Source organism: Coregonus lavaretus (assembly GCF_964263955.1).
Source record: "Coregonus lavaretus genome assembly, chromosome: 10".
NCBI classification, from domain to species: domain Eukaryota; kingdom Metazoa; phylum Chordata; class Actinopteri; order Salmoniformes; family Salmonidae; genus Coregonus; species Coregonus lavaretus.
The window spans coordinates 36,778,140-36,799,869 of NC_139997.1; the positions used below are offsets into that span (position 1 = coordinate 36,778,140).

The 21,730-nt window shown below is 45.5% G+C and overlaps 1 protein-coding gene across 2 annotated transcripts; it reads left to right on the top strand.

Moving 5' to 3' along the window:
• The first annotated feature begins 12,175 nt into the window (after positions 1-12,175).
• Positions 12,176-20,815, top strand: LOC311135739 (zinc finger protein 711-like). 2 transcript variants are annotated; one of them, XM_084169774.1, is made up of 8 exons: positions 12,176-12,317; positions 14,196-14,293; positions 14,412-14,867; positions 17,737-17,901; positions 18,002-18,139; positions 18,280-18,414; positions 18,555-18,698; positions 18,821-20,815. In XM_084169774.1, exons 2-8 carry the CDS (start codon positions 14,215-14,217, stop codon positions 19,996-19,998), a joined length of 2,295 nt encoding a protein of 764 aa, XP_084025900.1. In that variant the 5' UTR covers positions 12,176-12,317; positions 14,196-14,214; the 3' UTR covers positions 19,999-20,815. The 2 variants fall into 2 exon arrangements, with proteins under 2 accessions (XP_084025900.1, XP_084025901.1); XM_084169775.1 differs by having other exon boundaries at positions 14,199-14,293.
• The last annotated feature ends 915 nt before the right edge of the window (positions 20,816-21,730 follow it).

Here is a 21,730-nt window from a genome sequence, read left to right on the forward strand (position 1 = left end):
CTAGCAAGTCATTACTCATCACTTATGACTGCAGGTGTCACCAAGTCTGATCCTCTGATTTTCTTTGGTTTGCTTCAGAGGCAGCTTGTCAGACTCTTTAATCCACATAAGAACCTGGCACTGTGCTTTAAAGTCATCCAAGCTCGCTGTTGAGTCTCTCCTGCTGCAAATCTGGGTCAGTACACAAGAGTGTAGTGGATGAATACAGTGGCTCTACATTTTTAGAGTTGCTCTGGACGTTGATAATATCGGGTTTACTTGATGTCACCTTTAGATTAATTTTCTGAATTCAGTTTATAATTCAGCTGGAGCTTTTTATTTTTCAGTGTGGTCATCTGGTCAAGTAGTGCTGTTGTTCAATCAGTGAAAAGAAAAGAACGCTGCAGAATTGGAGAAAGGTTGAGGCCAGACACAGGGATGGAGCAGGAGATTGCTGCACTAGAGCTGGCAGAAGTGCGCAATTTACATGAATTAGTGCGGAGACTGGAAATTCTAAATGAAGCTCTAAGCGAGAGGAGAAGAAATATCAACACCAACAACCAGGTTCTCTCTGGTGGGCTCATCAGCTGTCCCTCTTTGCTGGAGGAAAGTCAAAATGTCTGTGATTTGCTGGACCCTGAACCACCGGAGGTCAACGGAGGAGATGGTATATCTCCACCTCCTCTTGAAAGCCCAAGAGATACACTAGTGGGGCAGGATGGACACATATATGATGGCTGTCATACACACTTGCCCCACAGTGACATATTGGAGGAGACACACTGGCAGGGATGCATGGGGTCAGAGGAGCTGGTGGACAGGGACACAGAGAAGAGAGCAGAGCAGTCTGCTCTCGACCTGGTGGACCTCCTGGACCTAGAGGAGGGCTGTGATGTGGAGAATGAAGTGAGCTGGTAGGTACCTGCACTTTCTGATAAAACTCTGAACTGTGTATACTGTCAATAATTTGCAGCATCACTATTTAAGGCTATTCTAAATCATTGCAGCAACATTTCTGTCCATGTATTCCTTTTCAAACCACCTGCTTTTTTAATACCTCAATCGCTTAGTTATAATTCAGAGTGCTTAAAGTGATGCTCCAGAACTTTTGTATAATTTCAGCCAGTAGTTTTGAAAGTGGTGCTCACGAGCCAAAACGGTCCCTGTTTTTTTGTGTACTACGTCATCCAATTGTGTACTACATCATCCAATTCGTATGATATGTTATGAATCCAATTTGTACAATATGTAACACATTTGTTGTGTTTAAGATCCTGGACTGCATCTTTAATCAGAATCCAATAACATAGTCTCTCATTCGTTCTTAGGTTATATGAGTCACCCAATAAACAGGCATCTGTTGAGAGAAGCGATGAGTCACCTATAAAGTGGTGCAGACAGGTTTTGGACAACCCCAGCCCTGAAACAGAGGTGGCATGTCACACACTAATTAATATCCTGGACCAAAGTAAGTACTGCACAGTATATTACATTTACATTTACATTTACATCATTTAGCAGACGCTCTTATCCAGAGTGACTTACAAATTGGTGCATTCAACTTATGATAGCAAGTGGGACACATTGCTATATACTATTCCAGGTATTCCTTAAAGAGGTAGGGTTTCAAGTGTCTCCGGAAGGTGGTCAGTGACTCCGCTGTCCTGGCGTCGTGGGGGAGCTTGTTCCACCATTGGGGTGCCAGAGCAGCAAAAAGCTTTGACTGGGCTGAGCGGGAACTGTGCTTCTGTAGAGGTAGGGGTGGATGAACGTAGTGCCCTCGTTTGGGTGTACGGTCTGATCAGAGCCTGAAGGTAAGGAGGTGCCGTTCCCCTCACAGCTCCATAAGCGAGCACCATGGTCTTGTAGTAGATGCGAGCCTCAACTGGAAGCCAGTGGAGTGTGCGGAGGAGCGGGGTGACATGAGAGAACTTGGGAAGGTCGAACACCAGACGGGCTGCGGCGTTCTGGATAAGTTGTAGGGGTTTAATGGCACAGGCAGGGAGCCCAGCCAACAGCGAGTTGCAGTAATCCAGATGGGAGATGACAAGTGCCTGGATTAGGACCTGTGCCGCTTTCTGTGTAAGGTAGGATCGTACTCTGCGAATGTTGTAGAGCATGAACCTGCAGGATCGGATCACCGCTTTGATGTTAGCAGAGAATGACAGGGTGTTGTCCAGGGTCACGCCAAGGCTCTTTGCACTCTGGGAGGAGGACACAATGGAGTTGTCAACCGTGATGGCGAGATCATGGAGCGGGCAGTCCTTCCCAGGGAGGAAGAGCAGCTCCGTCTTGCCGAGGTTCAGCTTGAGGTGGTTATCCGACATCCACACTGATATGTCTGCCAGACATGCAGAGATGCGATTCGCCAACTGGTTATCAGAAGGGGGAAAGGAGAAAATTAATTGTGTGTCGTCTGCGTAGCAATGATAGGAGAGACCATGTGAGGATATGACAGAGCCAAGTGATTTGGTGTATAGAGAGAATAGGAGAGGGCCTAGAACTGAGCCCTGGGGGACACCAGTGGTGAGAGCACGTGGTGCAGAGACAGATTCTCGCCATGCCACCTGGTAGGAGCGACCTGTCAGGTAGGATGCAAGAGTGAGCAGCGCCGGAGATGCCCAATTCGGAGAGGGTGGAGAGGAGGATCTGATGGTTCACAGTATCAAAGGCAGCGGATAGGTCTAGAAGGATAAGAGCAGAGGAGAGAGAGTTAGCTTTAGCAGTGCGGAGAGCCTCCGTGACACAGAGAAGAGCAGTCTCAGTTGAATGACCATTCTTGAAACCTGGCTGGTTTGGATCAAGAAGGTAATTCTGAGAGAGATAGCAGGAGAGTTGGCTAGAGACGGCACGCTCAAGAGTTTTGGAGAAAAAGAAAGAAGGGATACTGGTCTGTAGTTGTTGACATCAGAGGGATCGAGTGTTGGTTTTTTGAGAAGGGGTGCAACTCTCGCTCTCTTGAAGACGGAAGGGACATGGCCAGCGGTCAAGGATGAGTTGATGAGCGAGGTGAGGTAAGGGAGAAGGTCTCCGGAAATGGTCTGGAGAAGAGAGGAGGGGATAGGGTCAAGCGGGCAGGTTGTTGGCCGGCCGGCCGTCACAAGTCGCAAGATTTCATCTGGAGAGAGAGGGGAGAAAGAAGTCAAAGCATAGGGTAGGGCAGTGTGAGCAGGACCAGCGGTGTCATTTGACTTAATAAATGAGGATCGGATGTCGTCAACCTTCTTTTCAAAATGGTTGACAAACTCATCCACAGAGAGGGAGGAGGGAGGGGGAGGAGGAGGAGGATTCAGCAGGGAGGAGAAGGTGGCAAAGAGCTTCCTAGGGTTAGAGGCAGATGCTTGAAATTTAGAGTGGTAGAAAGTGGCTTTAGCAGCGGAAACAGAGGAAGAGAATGTAGAGGAGGGAGTGAAAAGATGACAGGTCCACAGGGAGTCTAGTTTTCCTCCATTTCCGCTCGGCTGCCCGGAGCCCTCTTCTGTGAGCTCGCAATGAGTCGTCAAGCCACGGAGCAGGAGGGGAGGACCGAGCCGGCCGGGAGGATAGGGGACATAGAGAGTCAAAAGATGCAGAAAGGGAGGAGAGGAGGGTTGAGGAGGCAGAATCAGGAGATCGGAGGGAGAAGGATTTAGCAGAGGGAAGAGATGATAGGATGGAAGAGGAGAGAGTAGCGGGAGAGAGTGAGCGAAGGTTGCGACGGCACATTACCATCTGAGTAGGGGCAGAGTGAGTAATGTTGGAGGAGAGCGAGAGAGAAAAGGATACAAAGTAGTGGTCGGAGACTTGGAGGGGAGTTGCAGTGAGATTAGTAGAAGAACAGCATCTAGTAAAGATGAGGTTAAGCGTATTGCCTGCCTTGTGAGTAGGGGGGGACGGTGAGAGGGTGAGGTCAAAAGAGGAAAGGAGTTGAAAGAAGGAGGCAGAGAGAAATGAGTCAAAGGCAGACGTAGGGAGGTTAAAGTCACCATCCTCAGGGGTGAGCCATCCTCAGGAAAGGAACTTATCAAGGCGTCAAGCTCATTGATGAACTCTCCAAGGGAACCTGGAGGGCGATAAATGACAAGGATGTTAAGCTTGAATGGGCTAGTGACTGTGACAGCATGGAATTCAAATGAGGAGATATACAGATGGGTCAGGGGAAAAAGAGAGAATGTCCACTTTGGAGAGATGAGGATTCCTGTGCCACCGCCGCGCTGACCAGATGCTCTCGGGGTATGCGAGAACACATGGTTAGACGAGGAAAGAGCAGTAGGAGTAGCAGTGTTTTCTGTGGTAATCCATGTTTCCGTCAGCGCCAAGAAGTCGAGGGACTGGAGGGTAGCATAGGCTGAGATGAACTCTGCCTTGTTGGCCGCAGAACGGCAGTTCCAGAGGCTGCCAGAGACCTGGAACTCCACGTGGGTCGTGCGCGCAGGGACCACCAGATTAGAGTGGCCACGTGGTGTGAAGCGTTTGTATGGCCTGTGCAGAGAGGAGAGAACAGGGATAGACAGACACATAGTTGACAGGCTACAGAGAAAGGCTACAATAATGCAAAGGAGATCGGAATGAAATGAACTAAACATCTGGGAAAGCGAAAGAGCGGGGCCTCCCTCACTTACGTTTCACTGAAACACTCAAATATAACTCTCCCAACTTCCACTTTAGAAATTATAATTGTTGTAAACTACAGCGGTTCAATGTTTCTACGAATAGACTCTAACTTAGTTTATTCAGCTAGCTAACTTGGTACACCGAATCATATGACGCCAAAGCCAACTAGCATGCCAGCCTCCAATAACACGGTTTAGCACCAATACTCGGTTACAACAAACCACCAGTGTGTTAACACGCCAAGCAGATCATTTGTGTCCGTGTCTAACGTTGTGTAAAGTTTTGGGGTAGTTTTGACAGTTTGAGTGAGTACGTCGTCAAGTTATTCAGCCAGTTAGTTAGCTAGAATAGTTAGCATGCTAGCTAGCCATTGCTCTCTGCCAACGAACTAACCCCTCCTCCCACGGCATGAACACACAGAGAGCCAAGCTAACGTTAGCTAGTCACCCATGTCCCGAATTCCCTTGAATGACTCTGGTTACCAGTATGTAAAAAACAAAACAAAAATAAATGTAGGTTATAGCTTACCCTTAGTAGCTACTGTTAGCCAGTTAAGTGCAAAGCTAGCCACTGAATCGATTCAGCCAGTTCGCGTCTGTCCCAACGGAGAGAAAGCGTCTCCAAATATTAACGCTAGGTCGTTCCATCTATTGTTTAGTTAGCTATCCAGGTAGCTACATTTCGAGTACAGTAGCTACTAATTACCTAACGTTAACGCTTCAGATAATGAGGTTAGAAAAACAGCTGAATGGTAGGTAGCTAGCTGGCATAATTACAGGTACTCTTAAGCGTGGAATAACATTGGAAACAACTATCCACAGTTGCTAATAGTTACCAGTAGCTACCCGCTAGCTAGCTAACATTATTGGTCCAGGTAGTGAGTTAGCTAGCCTCGTGCTTCACCGGGCTCAGCCGAATACAATACTTACCTACAATAATTACCTACAATAACCTACAATAACTACATAGATAAACTACCTACAATACCTAACTACAATACCTACCTACCTACAATCTAAACACATGGTTTAATCTTTACTCGACACCATATGAGCCAAGCTTACCTCCCGCCAGAGAGAGACACAACCTCACCCGTCGCTGTCCAAGTCACACACTCATCTTAGTCTGTATGATAAAAAAAGTAATAATAAATACATTCGGCCTCAGCAACAATTAATTGAATAATTCAATGGATGTTTTGTGCAAAAAGGTGATGACTAAAGTGTCTTATAAGGAATTTTCTAATCTGTCCGTCAATGGAAATTGTCTTTCTCTCACTCAAATTGACACAGACTAAAATTGGCCAATTGGTCGTGTCTATGCTTTATCATCCTGAACAGGTAGCTTCTATTACAGTAATTACATTTCCCTCTTCTTTCCCTAAGAGACGAGATGGAGGAGTATCTTTAGCAGTCGCTTCCACAGACATCCTGTAGCCTTTCCTGACACTGGCTATCTTTGCATGGGCTCACCTTCCACTTTGTACCACCGATCAACTAACAGAAGGGTGCCTGTACATGTAGTACACTGCATTCGGAAAGTCTTCAGACCCTTGGACTTTTTCCACATTTTGTTACGTTACAGCCTTATTCTAAAATTGATTAAATAAAACATTTTCCTCATCAATTTACACACAATACCCCATAATGACAAAGTGAAAATTTTAGCAAATGTATTACAAATAAAATACAGAAATAGCTTATTTACATCAGTATTCAGACCCTTTGCTTTGAGACTCAAAATTGAGCTCAGGTGCATCCTGTTTCCATTGATCATTTACATTTTAGTCATTTAGCAGACGCTCTTATCCAGAGCGACTTACAGTTAGTGCATACATTATTTTTCATACTGGCCCCCCGTGGGAATCGAACCCACAACCCTAGCGTTGCAAACGCCATGCTCTACCAACTGAGCTACATCCCTGCCGGCCATTCCCTCCCCTACCCTGGGCCAATTGTGCGCCGCCCCATGGGTCTCCCGGTCGCGGCCAGCAACGACAGAGCCTGGATTCGAACCAGGATCTTTAGTGGCACAGCTAGCACTGCGATGCAGTGCCTTAGACCACTGCGCCACTCGGGAGGCCTTGAGCTGTTTCTACAACTTGATTGGAGTCCACCTCTGGTAAATTCAATTGATTGGACATGATTTGGAAAGGCACACACCTGTCTATATTAGGTCCCAGGGTTGACAGTGCATGTCAGAGCAAAAATCAAGCCATGAATTGTCCGTAGAGCTCCGAGACTGGATTGTGTCGATGCACAGATCTGGGGAAGGGTTCCAAAAATTTTCTGCAGCATTGAAGGTCCCTAAGAACACAGTGGCCTCCATCATTCTTAAATAGAAGAAGTTTAGAACCACCAACACTCTTCCAAGAGCTGGCCGCCCGGCCAAACTGAGCAATCGGGGGAGAAGGGCCTTGGTCAGGGAGGTGACCAAGAACCCGATGGTCACTCTGACAGAGCTCCAGAGTTCCTCTGTGGAAATGGGAGGACCTTCCAGAAGGACAACCATCTCTGTAGCACTCCACCAATCAGGCCTTTATGGTAAAGTGGCCAGACGGAAGCAACTCCTCAGTAAAAGGCCCATACCAGCCCGCTTGGAGTTTGCCAAAAGGCACCTAAAGGACTCTCAGACCATGAGAAACAAGATTCTCTGGTCTGATGAAACCAAGATTGAACTCTTTGGCCTAAATGCCAAGCGTCACGTCTGGAGGAAACCTGGCACCATCCCTACGGAGAATCATGGTGGTGGCAGCATCATGCTGTGGGGATGTTTTTCAATGGCAGGGACTGGGAGACTAGTCAGGATCGAGGGAAAGATGAACGGAGCAAAGTACAGAGAGATCCTTGATGAAAACCTGCTCCAGAGCGCTCAGGCCCTCAGACTGGGGCAAAGGTTCCCCTTCCAACAGGACAACGACCCTAATTACACAGCCAAAACAACGCAGGAGTGGATTCGGGACAAGTCTCTGAATGTCCTTGAGTGGCCCAGCCAGAGCCCAGACTTGAGCCTGACCGAACATCTCTGGAGAGACCTGAAAATAGCTGTGCAGCGACGCTCCCCATCCAACCTGACAGAGCTTGAGAGGATCTGCAGAGAAGAATGGGAGAAACTCCCCAAATACAGGTGTGCCAAGCTTGTAGCATCATACCAAAGAAGACTCAAGGCTGTAATCGCTACCAAAGGTGCTTCAACAAAGTACTGAGTAAAGGCTCTGAATACTTATGTACAGTGAGGGAAAAAAGTATTTGATCCCCTGCTGATTTTGTACGTTTGCCAACTGACAAAGAAATGATCAGTCTATAATTTAATGGTAGGTTTATTTGAACAGTGAGAGACAGAATAACAACAAAAAGATCCACAAAAACGCATGTCAAAAATGTTATAAATTGATTTGCATTTTAATGAGGGAAATCATTATTTGACCCCTCTGCAAAACATGACTTAGTACTTGGTGGCAAAACCCTTGTTGGCAATCACAGAGGTCAGACGTTTCTTGTAGATGGCCACCAGGTTTGCACACATCTCAGGAGGGATTTTGTCCCACTTCTCTTTGCAGATCTTCTCCAAGTCATTAAGGTTTCGAGGTTGACGTTTGGCAACTCGAACCTTCAGCTCCCTCCACAGATTTTCTATGGGATTAAGGTCTGGAGACTGGCTAGGCCACTCCAGGACCTTAATGTGCTTCTTCTTGAGCCACTCCTTTGTTGCCTTGGCCATGTGTTTTGGGTCATTGTCATGATGGAATCCCCATACACGACCCATTTTCAATGCCCTGGCTGAGGGAGGGAGGTTCTCACCCATGATTTGACGGTACATGGCCCTGTCCATCGTCCCTTTGATGCGGTGAAATTGTCCTGTCCCCTTAGCTGAAAAACACCCCCAAAGCATAATGTTTCCACCTCCATGTTTGACGGTGGGGATGGTGTTCTTGGGGTCATAGGCAGCATTCCTCCTCCTCCAAACACGGCGAGTTGAGTTGATGCCAAAGAGCTCGATTTTGGTCTCATCTGACCACAACACTTTCACCCAGTTCTCCTCTGAATCATTCAGATGTTCATTGGCAAACTTCAGACGGGCATGTATATGTGCTTTCTTGAGCAGGGGGACCTTGCGGGCGCTGCAGGATTTCAGTCCTTCACGGCGTAGTGTGTTACCAATTGTTTTCTTGGTGACTATGGTCCCAGCTGCCTTGAGATCATTGACAAGATCCTCCCGTGTAGTTCTGGGCTGATTCCTCACCGTTCTCATGATCATTGCAACTCCACGAGGTTAGATCTTGCTTGGAGCCCCAGGCCAAGGGAGATTGACAGTTATTTTGTGTTTCTTCAATTTGCGAATAATCGCACCAACTGTTGTCACCTTCTCACCAAGCTGCTTGGCGATGGTCTTGTAGCCCATTCCAGCCTTGTGTAGGTCTACAATCTTGTCCCTGACATCCTTGGAGAGCTCTTTGGTCTTGGCCATGGTGGAGAGTTTGGAATCTGATTGATTGCTTCTTTGGACAGGTGTCTTTTATACAGGTAACAAGCTGAGATTAGGATCACTCCCTTTAAGAGTGTGCTCCTAATCTCAGCTCGTTACCTGTATAAAAGACACCTGGGAGCCAGAAATCTTTCTGATTGAGAGGGGGTCAAAAACTTATTTCCCTTATTAAAATGCAAATCAATTTATAACATTTTTGACATGTGTTCTTCTGGATTGTTTTGTTGTTATTCTGTCTCTCACTGTTCAAATAAACCTACCATTAAAATGTAGACTGATCATTTCTTTGTCAGTGGGCAAAAGTACAAAATCAGCAGGGGATCAAATACTTTTTTCCCTCACTGTATATGTGATATTTCCATATTTTTCTTTAAATACATTTGTAACATTTTCTTTTTTTTAACGGTTTTTGCTTTGTCATTATGGGGTATTGTGTGTAGATTTGATGGGGGGGGGGGGACAATTTAAACAATTTTAGAATAAGGCTGTAACGTAACAACATGTGGAAAAAGTTAATCTGAATACTTTCCAAATGCACTGTAACTCCCACCGACTAAAATTCCTGATTGTCCTGGTTGTATTTACTTAGTGTCTCTATTACCTTGGTATTTCAGATAACAATTATGGTAGTTTACCACCCTGCATGGACGAGAATGAGCCGAGTGTCTCAGATGACTCCATCATCATGGGCTACAGGATGCAGGACCTCACTGACATCCAGATCATGGCTTGCATGCAGGAGGAGAGTGAGTGTGGAAACCCTCTAGTTTTGATTCATACATACTATGCATAATTACTTTACTTGTGAAGAGTGTGTTTGACAGTGTTTTCCTTCTCCCCAGGTTTAAGACAGGACTATGCCTCCATCCCTGGTGCTGCCACACCATTCAGGAGTGTTGGTATATCCATGCTGTCACCTTCTAATTATGGCTACAGTGATCTGGAGTTCGACAAGTATAGTCTGGAGGACACAGTCACATATACACCTCCTCCCAGCCAGCTGCCCTACTACCGGCCCTCCCCATTGGGCAAGTCATCCAGATCCATAGCCCAGCCTGGTCACAGCAGCCAGCTGCAAAGGCCTCCCAGTCAGGCCACCATTCAATCTAAGCTGCTTAAACTCACAAAGAGCATAGGTAAAAAGAGCACCTGTATGGAAAGTCCCATTTGACACACAAATTCACATATTGACTTTTACTTGAAAACAAAAACAAATCGACAGAGAATATTCTCTCCACTACCAGTTTAATGTGTGTTTGACCGATTGTATATGTGAAATGGGAGTTGACCCAGATGTATGTTGTTGTTGTTGTAGAGGAGCTGAAAAGCAGCATGCCCAACCAGGATTTACCACCTCCTCGCACCAGCCTCCACTCCCTCCAGGCAGTCAGGAACAGCCGCAACCTGAAGGCTAACGGCCAGCTCCCCACCTCCCGCCTGACCTACCCTGTCGCAGATTCAACCAGGTCTCCACCCGGTGGGTTGGTATTTTAATAGGGAGACGATATACTAAACCATAATGTCTATACACACCATCATATACATATATATTCCGGACTCTGATATTGCTTGTTCTGATATTTCTTAATTATTTTCCTTTTCGGATTTGTGTGTATTGTTTTTTATTGTTAGGTATTACTGCACTGTTGGAGCTACAAACAGAAGTATTTCACTGCACCTGCGATAACACACCTGCGATAACATCTGCAAAATATGTGTACACAACCAATAAAATGTGATTGCTTCTCAGCAAGCATATAGAAACACATAGGAACTGAATTTTGTACTTGTTTTTATTTCATACACATGGTTAGGCCATAACATTTCCAAACTTCTGATTGCCTCCTAGGTGCGTCTTCAGTCAGGCTTGGGAGTGGTGGCCGATCTTCATTTGTCTCTGCCAAAACATTGAGCTCAAGTGAACCTGCGACTGGAGCAGTACGGCAGTCCCTGAGATAATCATTTCAGGCCTCGTCCATCAGAGGGTTGCAGAGACCCCAGTCCCTCAGCCCCTCTGGTTTGAGGAACCCCTGTCCCGGTAAGGACCTCTCAGTTGGAGAGTACCTGTTAAGTCATGGTCGTGTCTATTTCTCCCCTGGCTTGGGGCAGAATGGGGCCGCCTGCCAATTCCTGTATGTAAAACGGTGTACTCAACGTTCCTCAGTAATCTGTAACAAACTCTCACTCAAAATATTAAAGTACATTAAACAGTAGGTTTGATTTCTGTGCTTTTGAATTGAGTTGTAATTTTCCTTTGCCGATCATACAGTACTGATTTATTTTGTGTGGCTTCACAATCCCTTCCACTGGAACTGGACACATCCCTCCTTTCTCAGTTATAAATGCAAGGTGCTGCTCAATGCTAAATTCCAAACGATCTCCAACAAACAATCTTAATTTGATTCAAATGTTTTGATTTGACACATGACTGATACAGTATTTCATTATTAACATAAATATCACAGCAGAGTATCACACAGGCCTCATTTGTAAAACAATTTTATTCTGCATACTACTTTTACCCTGGTTTACATGTACATTTCTTCCTCAATCACTCCAGTACCCCTGCACATTGAAATAATGGTACTGGCACTGCACTGACCTGTATATAAGACCTGTATATAACTGCATCCTCGTGTTTCATTTTTTCTTCTCTCACATTTCACTTGTTTTATTTCTTTATCTATTTTACTATCTCTATTGTGCATTATTGGAAAAGAGCTCAAGTTAAGCACTGTACTGTTTTACACCTGCTTTATCCTGTGCATGTGACAAAAATTGAAACAAGTTATACCACAACATGTTTCAGTTGAAAAGTATAATAATTTAACACTTTGAGGGCAGTTACAGTATTGGGCCCCATTACGTTTTTATTATAGGAGCTCTAACTTCAGATAGTCCTGGCAATTTGTTGCAGAGTGAGCAGTTGTGGTATACAGTTCCACCTATTAGTTAGTAAATACAGACATATGTTTAAGGTTTCTAAACTTTACAATAGTTACATGACGTATGTCTTGTTCTAGAGACAGGGACCAGCTGTTTTGGAATAAAATATTGAAGACCGAGCGCAGTCTACTGCCCCACCCTTCGGAATTATCAGGGAGCTACGTGATTGGTCCAGGCCTGAAAAACAGCCTTCAGGATCTAGACTGTTTTACAGGCCTCGCATTCGCACCATGAGAAATATAACCTAATTTAATAAGAAGACTGCTCGAACCCGAAAAGTGTAATTTAAAAAAAGACGGCAGCGACTTTGTTTGGTAAGTATGTATTACATTTAATGCAATATGACGATGGGGCCTTGTCACGAAGGCCTACGGGCCTCCACCTCAGTCGAAAAAAACAACAATGGTAGCTAGCTAGCCAAGCTAACTAACGACATAGCTAGCTCGGACATATAGTATAATTTGTGTTTTCTTTCAGTGTACACTTTCTAAAGTATATAAACAGTTGTGGGTTTACTGCGTTTATTTTACTAATAATATTGATTACAATTGTTGGGAATGCTATTGCTAACTAGTTAGCTCGCTAATTTAGCCGAATGGCACAGAACAGAAAACATTTGCAGAATGTCGCAGAGGGTCAGTATTGCACCCTTGTTGTTGGAGTCTTGAAAAAATGCATAGCTTGGATTTAAATGTGTTGCATGGATTTGATTTATGCTTAACAATCATTCTGCATATTATTCATGCTTTTCCAATATTTTTTGCTAGATTCACCTGCGCGCTCGAGCTATACATCATTGTTGGCGGGGTTCTGTGCCCACAATGTAAACAGAAGCCGCCATATTTATTGCGTCTGGGCGCTCTCTCTGCTGTCTGTCAGTGGGTTGTAACTAGATGGAGTACAGCTACGACCGGAAGTCACTTTTCGTAGCAGGTTAGGAGAGCATTTTAGCAAACCTTTTTCCGAACCTTAACCTCATTCTCCTAACCTGCTACGTTAATGATCATAATCTGCTACTTAAAAGTCACCTCCGGTCGTAACAGTATTCCACATAGTCATAACCCAGGATAGGATAATTTACGCCGTTGTGACTAGACGGAGTACAGCACTGACCGGAAGTGACTTTTCGTAGCAAGTTAGGAGAGCATTTTAGCTAACCCTTTTCCTAATTCTCCTAACCTGCCACTTTAATTCTCCTAATCTGCTGACAAGGTTCTCCAAAAAGTCACTTCCAGTCGTAGCTGTATAACACCTAGTCGAAATTAATTTGCGCAGCAGGTTAGGAGAATTAAGTTAAGTTTAGGAAAAAGGGTTAGGGTTAGCTAAAATGCTCTCTTAACCTGCTACGAAAAGTTAACTTCCAGTCGTAGCCAGACTCCATGTAGGCACAACCCAGTCAGTGGGCTACTGCAAGACTGTGTCAAAGCAGTGCGTGTGAATGTCTAGCCATCCAAATTGGATACTTTCCCGGTCTATCACTGTAACTACAGTGGTTACAAAGTGGCATTGATTTATTACTGTCACCCACAACAAAGTTCAAATTCTAGTACATTAACAAATGAGTCCTGGAGGCATGTTTTTTTTTAAATGTGAAGGCCAGTCATAACACTACTCAACCTATCCAAATGTTGTGTATCACACCTGTGAGAATGTGTGAATATAAACATGATATTGTAGCTTTTTGCTTCCCATTAGATTTAGCAATGCATCATCAACCACATTACTTCTGCATTTATCCGATAGTTGACCCTCTCTCCTTCTACTATAAGACATTATAAAGGCACATTCAATCTTATAAAAAGTAATCAAGCATTATAGCTGTCTGCTTTACAAAAACAATTGTTTTTCAGGACAGATAATATAATTGAAGCTGATGTATTGGCTATGTGCTTTCCTTTTCTCTATTTCAGGCGTCTTCTCCCTTGCTGATAAAAAAAAAAAGCATAACACTTCTGATGGTTTGAGAGCTCAGCATCAAATGTGAATGCTGAAATGCAATGTGTTTTTAATCTTTCAGTCTTAACATTTAGTTGTTTTATGTCAATGTTTATTTAGCATTGATGGTCAGTCTGTTGATTATTTAATTGAGTCAGATGTGTTGACACATTTGTAATGATTTATACATTGACAGAGGTCCTGATTGATCAGATAAAATTAGATCAACTTAATCCTCTCCTCTTTTGTGTTTGTAGCAGACAGGATAAAAAGAGAATGGACCACGGTGGGGGGGTCTTGAACTTTCAGATGCAGGACTCAAAGATGCAACACACAATGATAATGCAGGATTTTGGTATGTCATCTCCATCAATGCAGAGAACTAATACTCCATGGTCTTTTGTTTATTTGACTGTGTCTGTGTATGTTCGAACTGATAAGATGAGTCTAACAGTTCTTCCTGACTTCCCCAGTGGCAGGTATGGGTGGCATGGCCCACATCGACGGTGACCACATTGTGGTGTCTGTGCCAGAGGCGGTGCTGGTGTCAGACGTGGTGACTGATGAGGAGGGCATCACATTTGAGCATGACCTGGGCTCAGAGGTTGTAGAAGGGCCAGACATCTGCTGCAGTGACGACCCTGACGGCATGATCATGACTGAGTCGGTCCTGGGGGCCGAGGTGGCCATCGACGAGGTGCTGGACTCAGACCACCATCAGCATGTGCTGACAGCAGATCTCATAGAGGAATCTGACAGCGTTCCTGACCAGGTGTTTGAGATGGTCACTGAGGAGGTAATGGTCTCCAACTGCAACTCAGAGACATATGTGGAGGAGCAGGAGGAGATGGAAGACTCTGCAGTCACCATCGAGGAGCAGGATGATGAGGATGGGGGGAGTGTCTCTGAGGACTACCTGGTGATCTCCTGTAAGTCGCATACATTTTCTGTTCTTAGAACTACTAGCATTTCATGGTATGGTCTACACCTGTTGTATTCGGCGCATGTGACAAATCAAATTTGATTTGCTCCAACACTCACAGAATGACAGAATAATTTTGCCTCTAATAGGATGAATTGGAGAATGTACACACCCCTACATATTTATTTGGACAGTGATGCTAAAACGATTAATTTAGCTCTATACTCCAGCATTTTGGATTTGATATCAAATATTTTATGAGGCGAAAGTACAGAATGTCACCTTTTATTTGAGGGTATTTTCATACATATCTATTTTACCGTTTAGAAATGGAAGCACTTTATGTATCTCAGGGTTCTTCAATTCCGGTCCTGGAGGGCCGAAACACCTCTGTTTTTCATCCTCTCCTTCTAATCAGGGGCTAATTCAGACCTGGGACACCAGGTGAGTGTAATTAACTACCAGGTAGAAATAAAAAACAGACGTGTTTCGGCCCTCCAGGACCGGAATTGAAGAACCCTGATGTATCTAGTCCCCCCATTTGAAGATTTCCTAAGTATTTTGACAAATTCACTTATAGTGTATTAAATTTAGTCTAAAGTTAAGTATTTGGTCCCATATTCCTAGCACGCAATGACTACATCAAGCTTGTGACTCTACAAACTTGTTGTTTGCATTATTTACCATTCATTTCTATTGGCCACAACATAATCCGAAACACATTTACATTTACATTTAAGTCATTTAGCAGACGCTCTTATCCAGAGCGACTTACAGGAGCGGGATAACCACTTTACAATTTTTTTTGGGGGGGGGGGGGGGGGGGGGGGGGGGGTAGAAGGATTACTTTATCCTATCCCAGGTATTCCTTAAAGAGGTGGGGTTTCAAATGTCTCCGGAAGGTGGTGAGCGACTCCGCTGTGTGTGTGGGGGGGGGGGGTAGAAGGATTGCTTTATCCTATCCCAGGTATTCCTTAAAGAGGTGGGGTTTCAAATGTCTCCGGAAGGTGGTGAGTGACTCCGCTGTCCTGGCGTCGTGAGGGAGCTTGTTCCACCATTGGGGTGCCAGAGCAGCGAACAGTTTTGACTGGGCTGAGCGGGAACTATGCTTCCGCAGAGGAAGGGGAGCCAGCAGGCCAGAGGTGGATGAACGCAATGCCCTCGTTTGGGTGTAGGGACTGATCAGAGCCCGAAGGTACAGAGGTGCCGTTCCCCTCGCTGCTCCAAAGGCAAGCACCATGGTCTTGTAACGGATGCGAGCTTCAACTGGAAGCCAGTGGAGTGTGCGGAGGAGGGGGGTGACGTGAGAGAACTTGGGAAGGTTGAACACCAGACGGGCTGCGGCATTCTGGATGAGTTGTAGGGGTTTAATGGCACATGCAGGGAGGCCAGCCAACAGCGAGTTGCAGTAATCCAGACGGGAGATGACAAGTGCCTGGATTAGGACCTGTGCCGCTTCCTGTGTGAGGCAGGGTCGTACTCTCCGAATGTTGTAGAGCATGAACCTGCAGGAGCGGGTCACCGCCTTGATGTTAGCGGAGAACGACAGGGTGTTGTCCAGGGTCACGCCAAGGCTCTTCGCACTCTGGGAGGAGGACACAACGGAGTTGTCAACCGTGATGGCGAGATCATGGAACGGGCAGTCCTTCCCCGGGAGGAAGAGCAGCTCCGTCTTGCCAGGGTTCAGCTTGAGGTGGTGATCCGTCATCCATACTGATATGTCTGCCAGACATGCAGAGATGCGATTCGCCACCTGGTTATCAGAAGGGGGAAAGGAGAAGATTAGTTGTGTATCGTCAGCGTAGCAATGATAGGAGAGGCCGTGTGAGGATATGACAGAGCCAAGTGACTTGGTGTATAGGGAGAAAAGGAGGGGGCCTAGAACTGAGCCCTGGGGGACACCAGTGGTGAGAGCACGTGGTGCGGAGACAGCTTCTCGCCACGCCACTTGGTAGGAGCGACCGGTCAGGTAGGACGCAATCCAGGAGTGAGCCGCGCCGGAGATGCCCAGCTCGGAGAGGGTGGAGAGGAGGATCTGATGGTTCACAGTATCAAAGGCAGCAGACAGGTCTAGAAGGACAAGAGCAGAGGAGAGAGAGTTAGCTTTAGCAGTGCGGAGAGCCTCCGTGACACAGAGAAGAGCAGTCTCAGTTGAATGACCAGTCCTGAAACCTGATTGGTTTGGATCAAGAAGGTCATTCTGAGAGAGATAGCAAGAGAGTTGGCTAAAGACGGCACGCTCAATAGTTTTGGAAAGAAAAGAAAGAAGGGATACTGGTCTGTAGTTGTTGACATCAGTGGGGTCGAGTGTTGGTTTTTTGAGAAGGGGAGCAACTCTCGCTCTCTTGAAGACGGAAGGGACATGGCCAGCGGTCAAGGATGAGTTGATCAGCGAGGTGAGGTAGGGGAGAAGGTCACCGGAGATGGTCTGGAGAAGAGAGGAGGGGATGGGGTCAAGCGGGCAGGTTGTTGGGCGGCCTGCAGTCACAAGTCGCAGGATTTTATCTGGAGAGAGAGGGGAGAAAGAAGTCAAAGCATAGGGTAGGGCAGTGTGAGCAGGACCAGCAGTGTCATTAGACTTAACAAACGAGGATCGGATGTCGTCAACCTTCTTTTCAAACACAACCAAAACAAACTGCAAATGCATCCAACAAGCTTGATGGAATACTTATGACACCTTCAAATGGAGTGACGAGATACATAAAGTGCTTTAATTTCTAAACGGTAAAACAGATATGTATGAAAATACCTTAAAATAAAGGTGACCTTCTGTACTGTCGCCTCATATGAGTATAGAGCCAAATGAAAAGTTTTAGCTTCACTGTCCAAATAAATACGTACGGGAGTGAACAATGATTATGCTGTTGTTTGTGCAGTGGACGATGTTGGGGAGAAGTTGGACATGGAGGACACGCCCCTGAAGATGGGTTCTGAGGTGATGCCTGAGGAGGATGGCTCCAAAGAGGGCGACTACGACTCTGAGTGCATCAAAGTCTACATCTTCAAGGCAGAGGCTGATGATGATGATGATGTTGACATAGGCAAGGACTGCTATTAATTGGCTTTCTGAAAGTTACGACTTATTTGAACGGTACACCTCTGTTCAGTTTCCCTGATGTCAGACATTTACTGTGAGTGCAGGTGGCACAGAGATTGTAGCTGAGAGTGACTTCCACAACGGTCACGCAGTGCTGGAGACTGGGGGCATTGGCAAGCTGTCTCGAGAGAAGATGGTCTACATGGCAGTGAAAGACCCGTCCCAGGAGGATTCAGAGATCAGTGAGTCCCCTGAATTACCAGCACTTCCTCCTATCCTTTATACCCATCAGATCAAACAATATGTCTGCCTTATTCTTTTTGTCACAATAAGTGGTTGTAGTATTAAATGAAGTGACTACGTTTTGCTTGTCTCTGAGCAGACTGTACTGAGATGGCAAATGAGGTGTACATGGAGGTGATAGTGGGAGAGGAGGATGCCCCTGCCATTCAGGACTCACTGGATGACTCTAGCCACAATAAGAACTTTGGCACCATAGCCTGGGCTGCAGCTTATGGTAAAGCTGACTCCTTTCCTCCATAGACATACTTTCAGTATGGTGTAAGATAGAATTCTACATTTTGATTTTGTTCATATTTTGAGTGTGTTGAATTGGTGGATGTTGTATGGACATAGGCTCAAAATAATTTTCTCTAGGTAACAGTCTGGACTCCAGGCTGGAGAACAAGAACAACACAGGGACACATTACCTGAAGATCAGCGACAGCTTGAGTACAAGTAGAGCTCTCAAACAGAAGATCAAGAAAAAGAAGAAGGGAGAGACACGTCAGTGTCAGACAGGTATGGGGTTCTATGTTCATTAAAACCATACATGTTCTAGAAGCTTGCAGAATTTTGTAAGATTTGTTTTTAGCTGTAGTCCTGACAATGCCTGGTCTTTTTGCTTCCACTCTTCTCCCCAGCCGTGATCATTGGTCCAGATGGCCAGCCTCTGACTGTGTACCCCTGTCACATCTGTGGGAAAAAGTTCAGATCACGAGGCTTCCTAAAGATCCACATGAAGAACCACCCAGACCACATGTTCAAGAAGAAGTACCAGTGCACAGACTGTGACTTTACCACCAACAAGAAGGTCAACTTCCACAACCACCTGGAGGGCCACAAGCTCATAGTGAAGAGTGACAGGGTGCCAGAGTTCACTGAGTTCACGCGGCGGTACTGTGTGGAGAGCCCCCTCAGCTCCAACAAGCTCATCCTGCGTGACCAGGAACCCAAGCTGCACCACTGTAAGTACTGTGACTATGAGACAGCCGAGCAGGGCCTGCTCAACCGCCACCTGCTGGCCGTGCACAGCAAGAGCTTTGCCCATGTGTGTGTGGAGTGTGCTAAGGGTTTCCGCCACCCCTCGGAGCTCAAGAAGCACATGAGGACCCACACAGGTGAGAAGCCTTACCACTGCCAGCACTGTGAGTTCCGCTGTGCCGACCAGTCCAACCTGAAGACCCACATAAAGAGTAAGCATGGCGCTGAGCTGCCCTTCAAGTGTGGCCACTGCCCACAGGCCTTCCCTGACGAGCGGGAGCTGCAGAGGCACATGGAGATCTTCCAGGGCCACAAGACGCACCAGTGTCCACACTGCGAGCACAAGAGCACCAACTCCAGTGACCTGAAGCGCCACATTATCTCTGTGCACACCAAGGACTTCCCTCACAAGTGTGATGTGTGTGAGAAGGGCTTCCACCGGCCCTCGGAGCTCAAAAAACATGCAGAGACTCACAAAGGTGCCAGGCTGCACCAGTGCCGCCACTGTGACTTCAAGACGCCGGACCCGTTCATACTCAGCCGCCACATCCTGTCCGTCCACACCAAAGACTTGCCATTCAAGTGCAAGCGCTGCCGACGGGGCTTCAGGCATCAGCTGGAACTGAAGAAGCACATGAAGACCCACAGTGGGCGTAAAGTGTACCAGTGCCAGTTCTGTGAGTACAGCTCTTCGGACGCTTCCGGATTCAAACGGCACGTCATATCCATCCACACCAAGGACTATCCCCACCGTTGTGACTACTGCACTAAAGGCTTCCGTAGGCCCTCTGAAAAGAGCCAGCACATTGCGCGGCATCACAAGGATGTTTTAATGTAGAGTTCTACTTCACACACCCTTTCCCCTATTCAGAACAATCCTATTCTCACCCACTATAGAGCAGGGAAATAAAATGGTTTCAATGTGGTAAAGGATGACAATTGTCACATTTTCTTACAACTTTATTAGTTATTTATTAACCTTGTCCTCACATCACCATTAGTACTCAAACCTGGGGTGCTATTCAAACAAACCTCAAGTCAGGCAAGTCCTAAATCAGAACATTGCTGAAAGCACATCTTTTCTCAGTAGTATGCTTGTCGCATGCCTGGATTGTTTGAATAGCACAACACTTGTTATATGCAGTATCAGTGCTAAGATAATGCTGTAATTTGATTGACTGCTGACTGTATTCTCAGTTTGACCTTGGGGTAACTGTTCTCTGACAAGTCATTGTATGATTCCTTTGCACTGTTTTTTGCTAGCAATAAATTGTGAAAATCATGCATTTAAAGACCCAGTTATAAATACAAATGTAAACAGTCATCTGTGTCAATTTTCTCTGTATTCAAAGGGATGGAAAGTCGATGTGTCCATTTTGCTTTGAAATAATCGCTTGTCAAACAATCAGGGGTTTTCATTTTTTCCCATGTTTGCACTGGTAAAATCATCTTGCTCAGAGCCAACCACATCATGTTCACTATCAGGAATGTCTCTCATGCATCAGATAAAATCAGTGTTATCTATTCTCATGTCTCAACTGAAATGTTAGAAGCTCCTGATAAATTGTTCACCTCAACTTATTACTTTCATTCAATCTTCATATCAACTTTTTGCCCTCATTCATTCAGTAATAAAGAATGTACCAACAGGTGGATTTGTGTTAGGATGACAGTGCTTTGCATCTTACATGGGCACCTACTGACATCAAGTCATCCCATGATTGACCTAGAGAGGTGAAATCAAGATTGTATTTTGTTTATTGATTTAGAATGATTAACGTCGGATTTGTGGAAATGTACTTTTTGAAAGAATATTTGCCCCCTTCCTGATTTGTTATTTGTTTGCATGTTTGTCACACTTAAATGTTTCAGATCATCAAACAAATTTAAATATTAGTCAAAGATAACACAAGTAAACACAAAATGCAGTTTTGAAATGAAGGTTGTTATTATTAAGGGAAAACAAAATCCAAACCTACATGGCCCTGTGTGAAAAAGTGTTTGCCCCCCCTGTTATAACACAACTCAACTGTGGTTTATCACACCTGAGTTCAATTCCTCTAGCCACACCCAGGCCTGATTACTGCCACACCTGTTCTCAATCAAGGAATCACTTAAATAGGACCTGCCTGACAAAGTGAAGTAGACCAAAAGATCCTCAAAAGCTAGACATAATGCCGAAATCCAAAGAAATTCAGGAACAAATGAGAAAGAAAGTAATTGAGATCCATCAGTCTGGAAAAGGTTATAAAGCCATTTCTAAAGCTTTGGGACTCCAGTGAACCACAGTGAGAGCCATTATCCACAAATGGCGAAAACATGGAACAGTGGTGAACCGTCCCAGGAGTGGCCGGCCGACCAAAATTACCCCAAGAGCGCAGCGACGACTCATCCAAGAGGTCACAAAAGACCCCACAACAACATCCAAAGAGCTGTAGGCCTCACTTGCCTCAGTTAAGGTCAGTGTTCATGACTCCACCATAAGAAAGAGACTGGGCAAAAATGGCCTGCATGGCAGAGTTCCAAGACGAAAACCACTGCTGAGCAAAAAGAACATTAAGGCTCGTCTC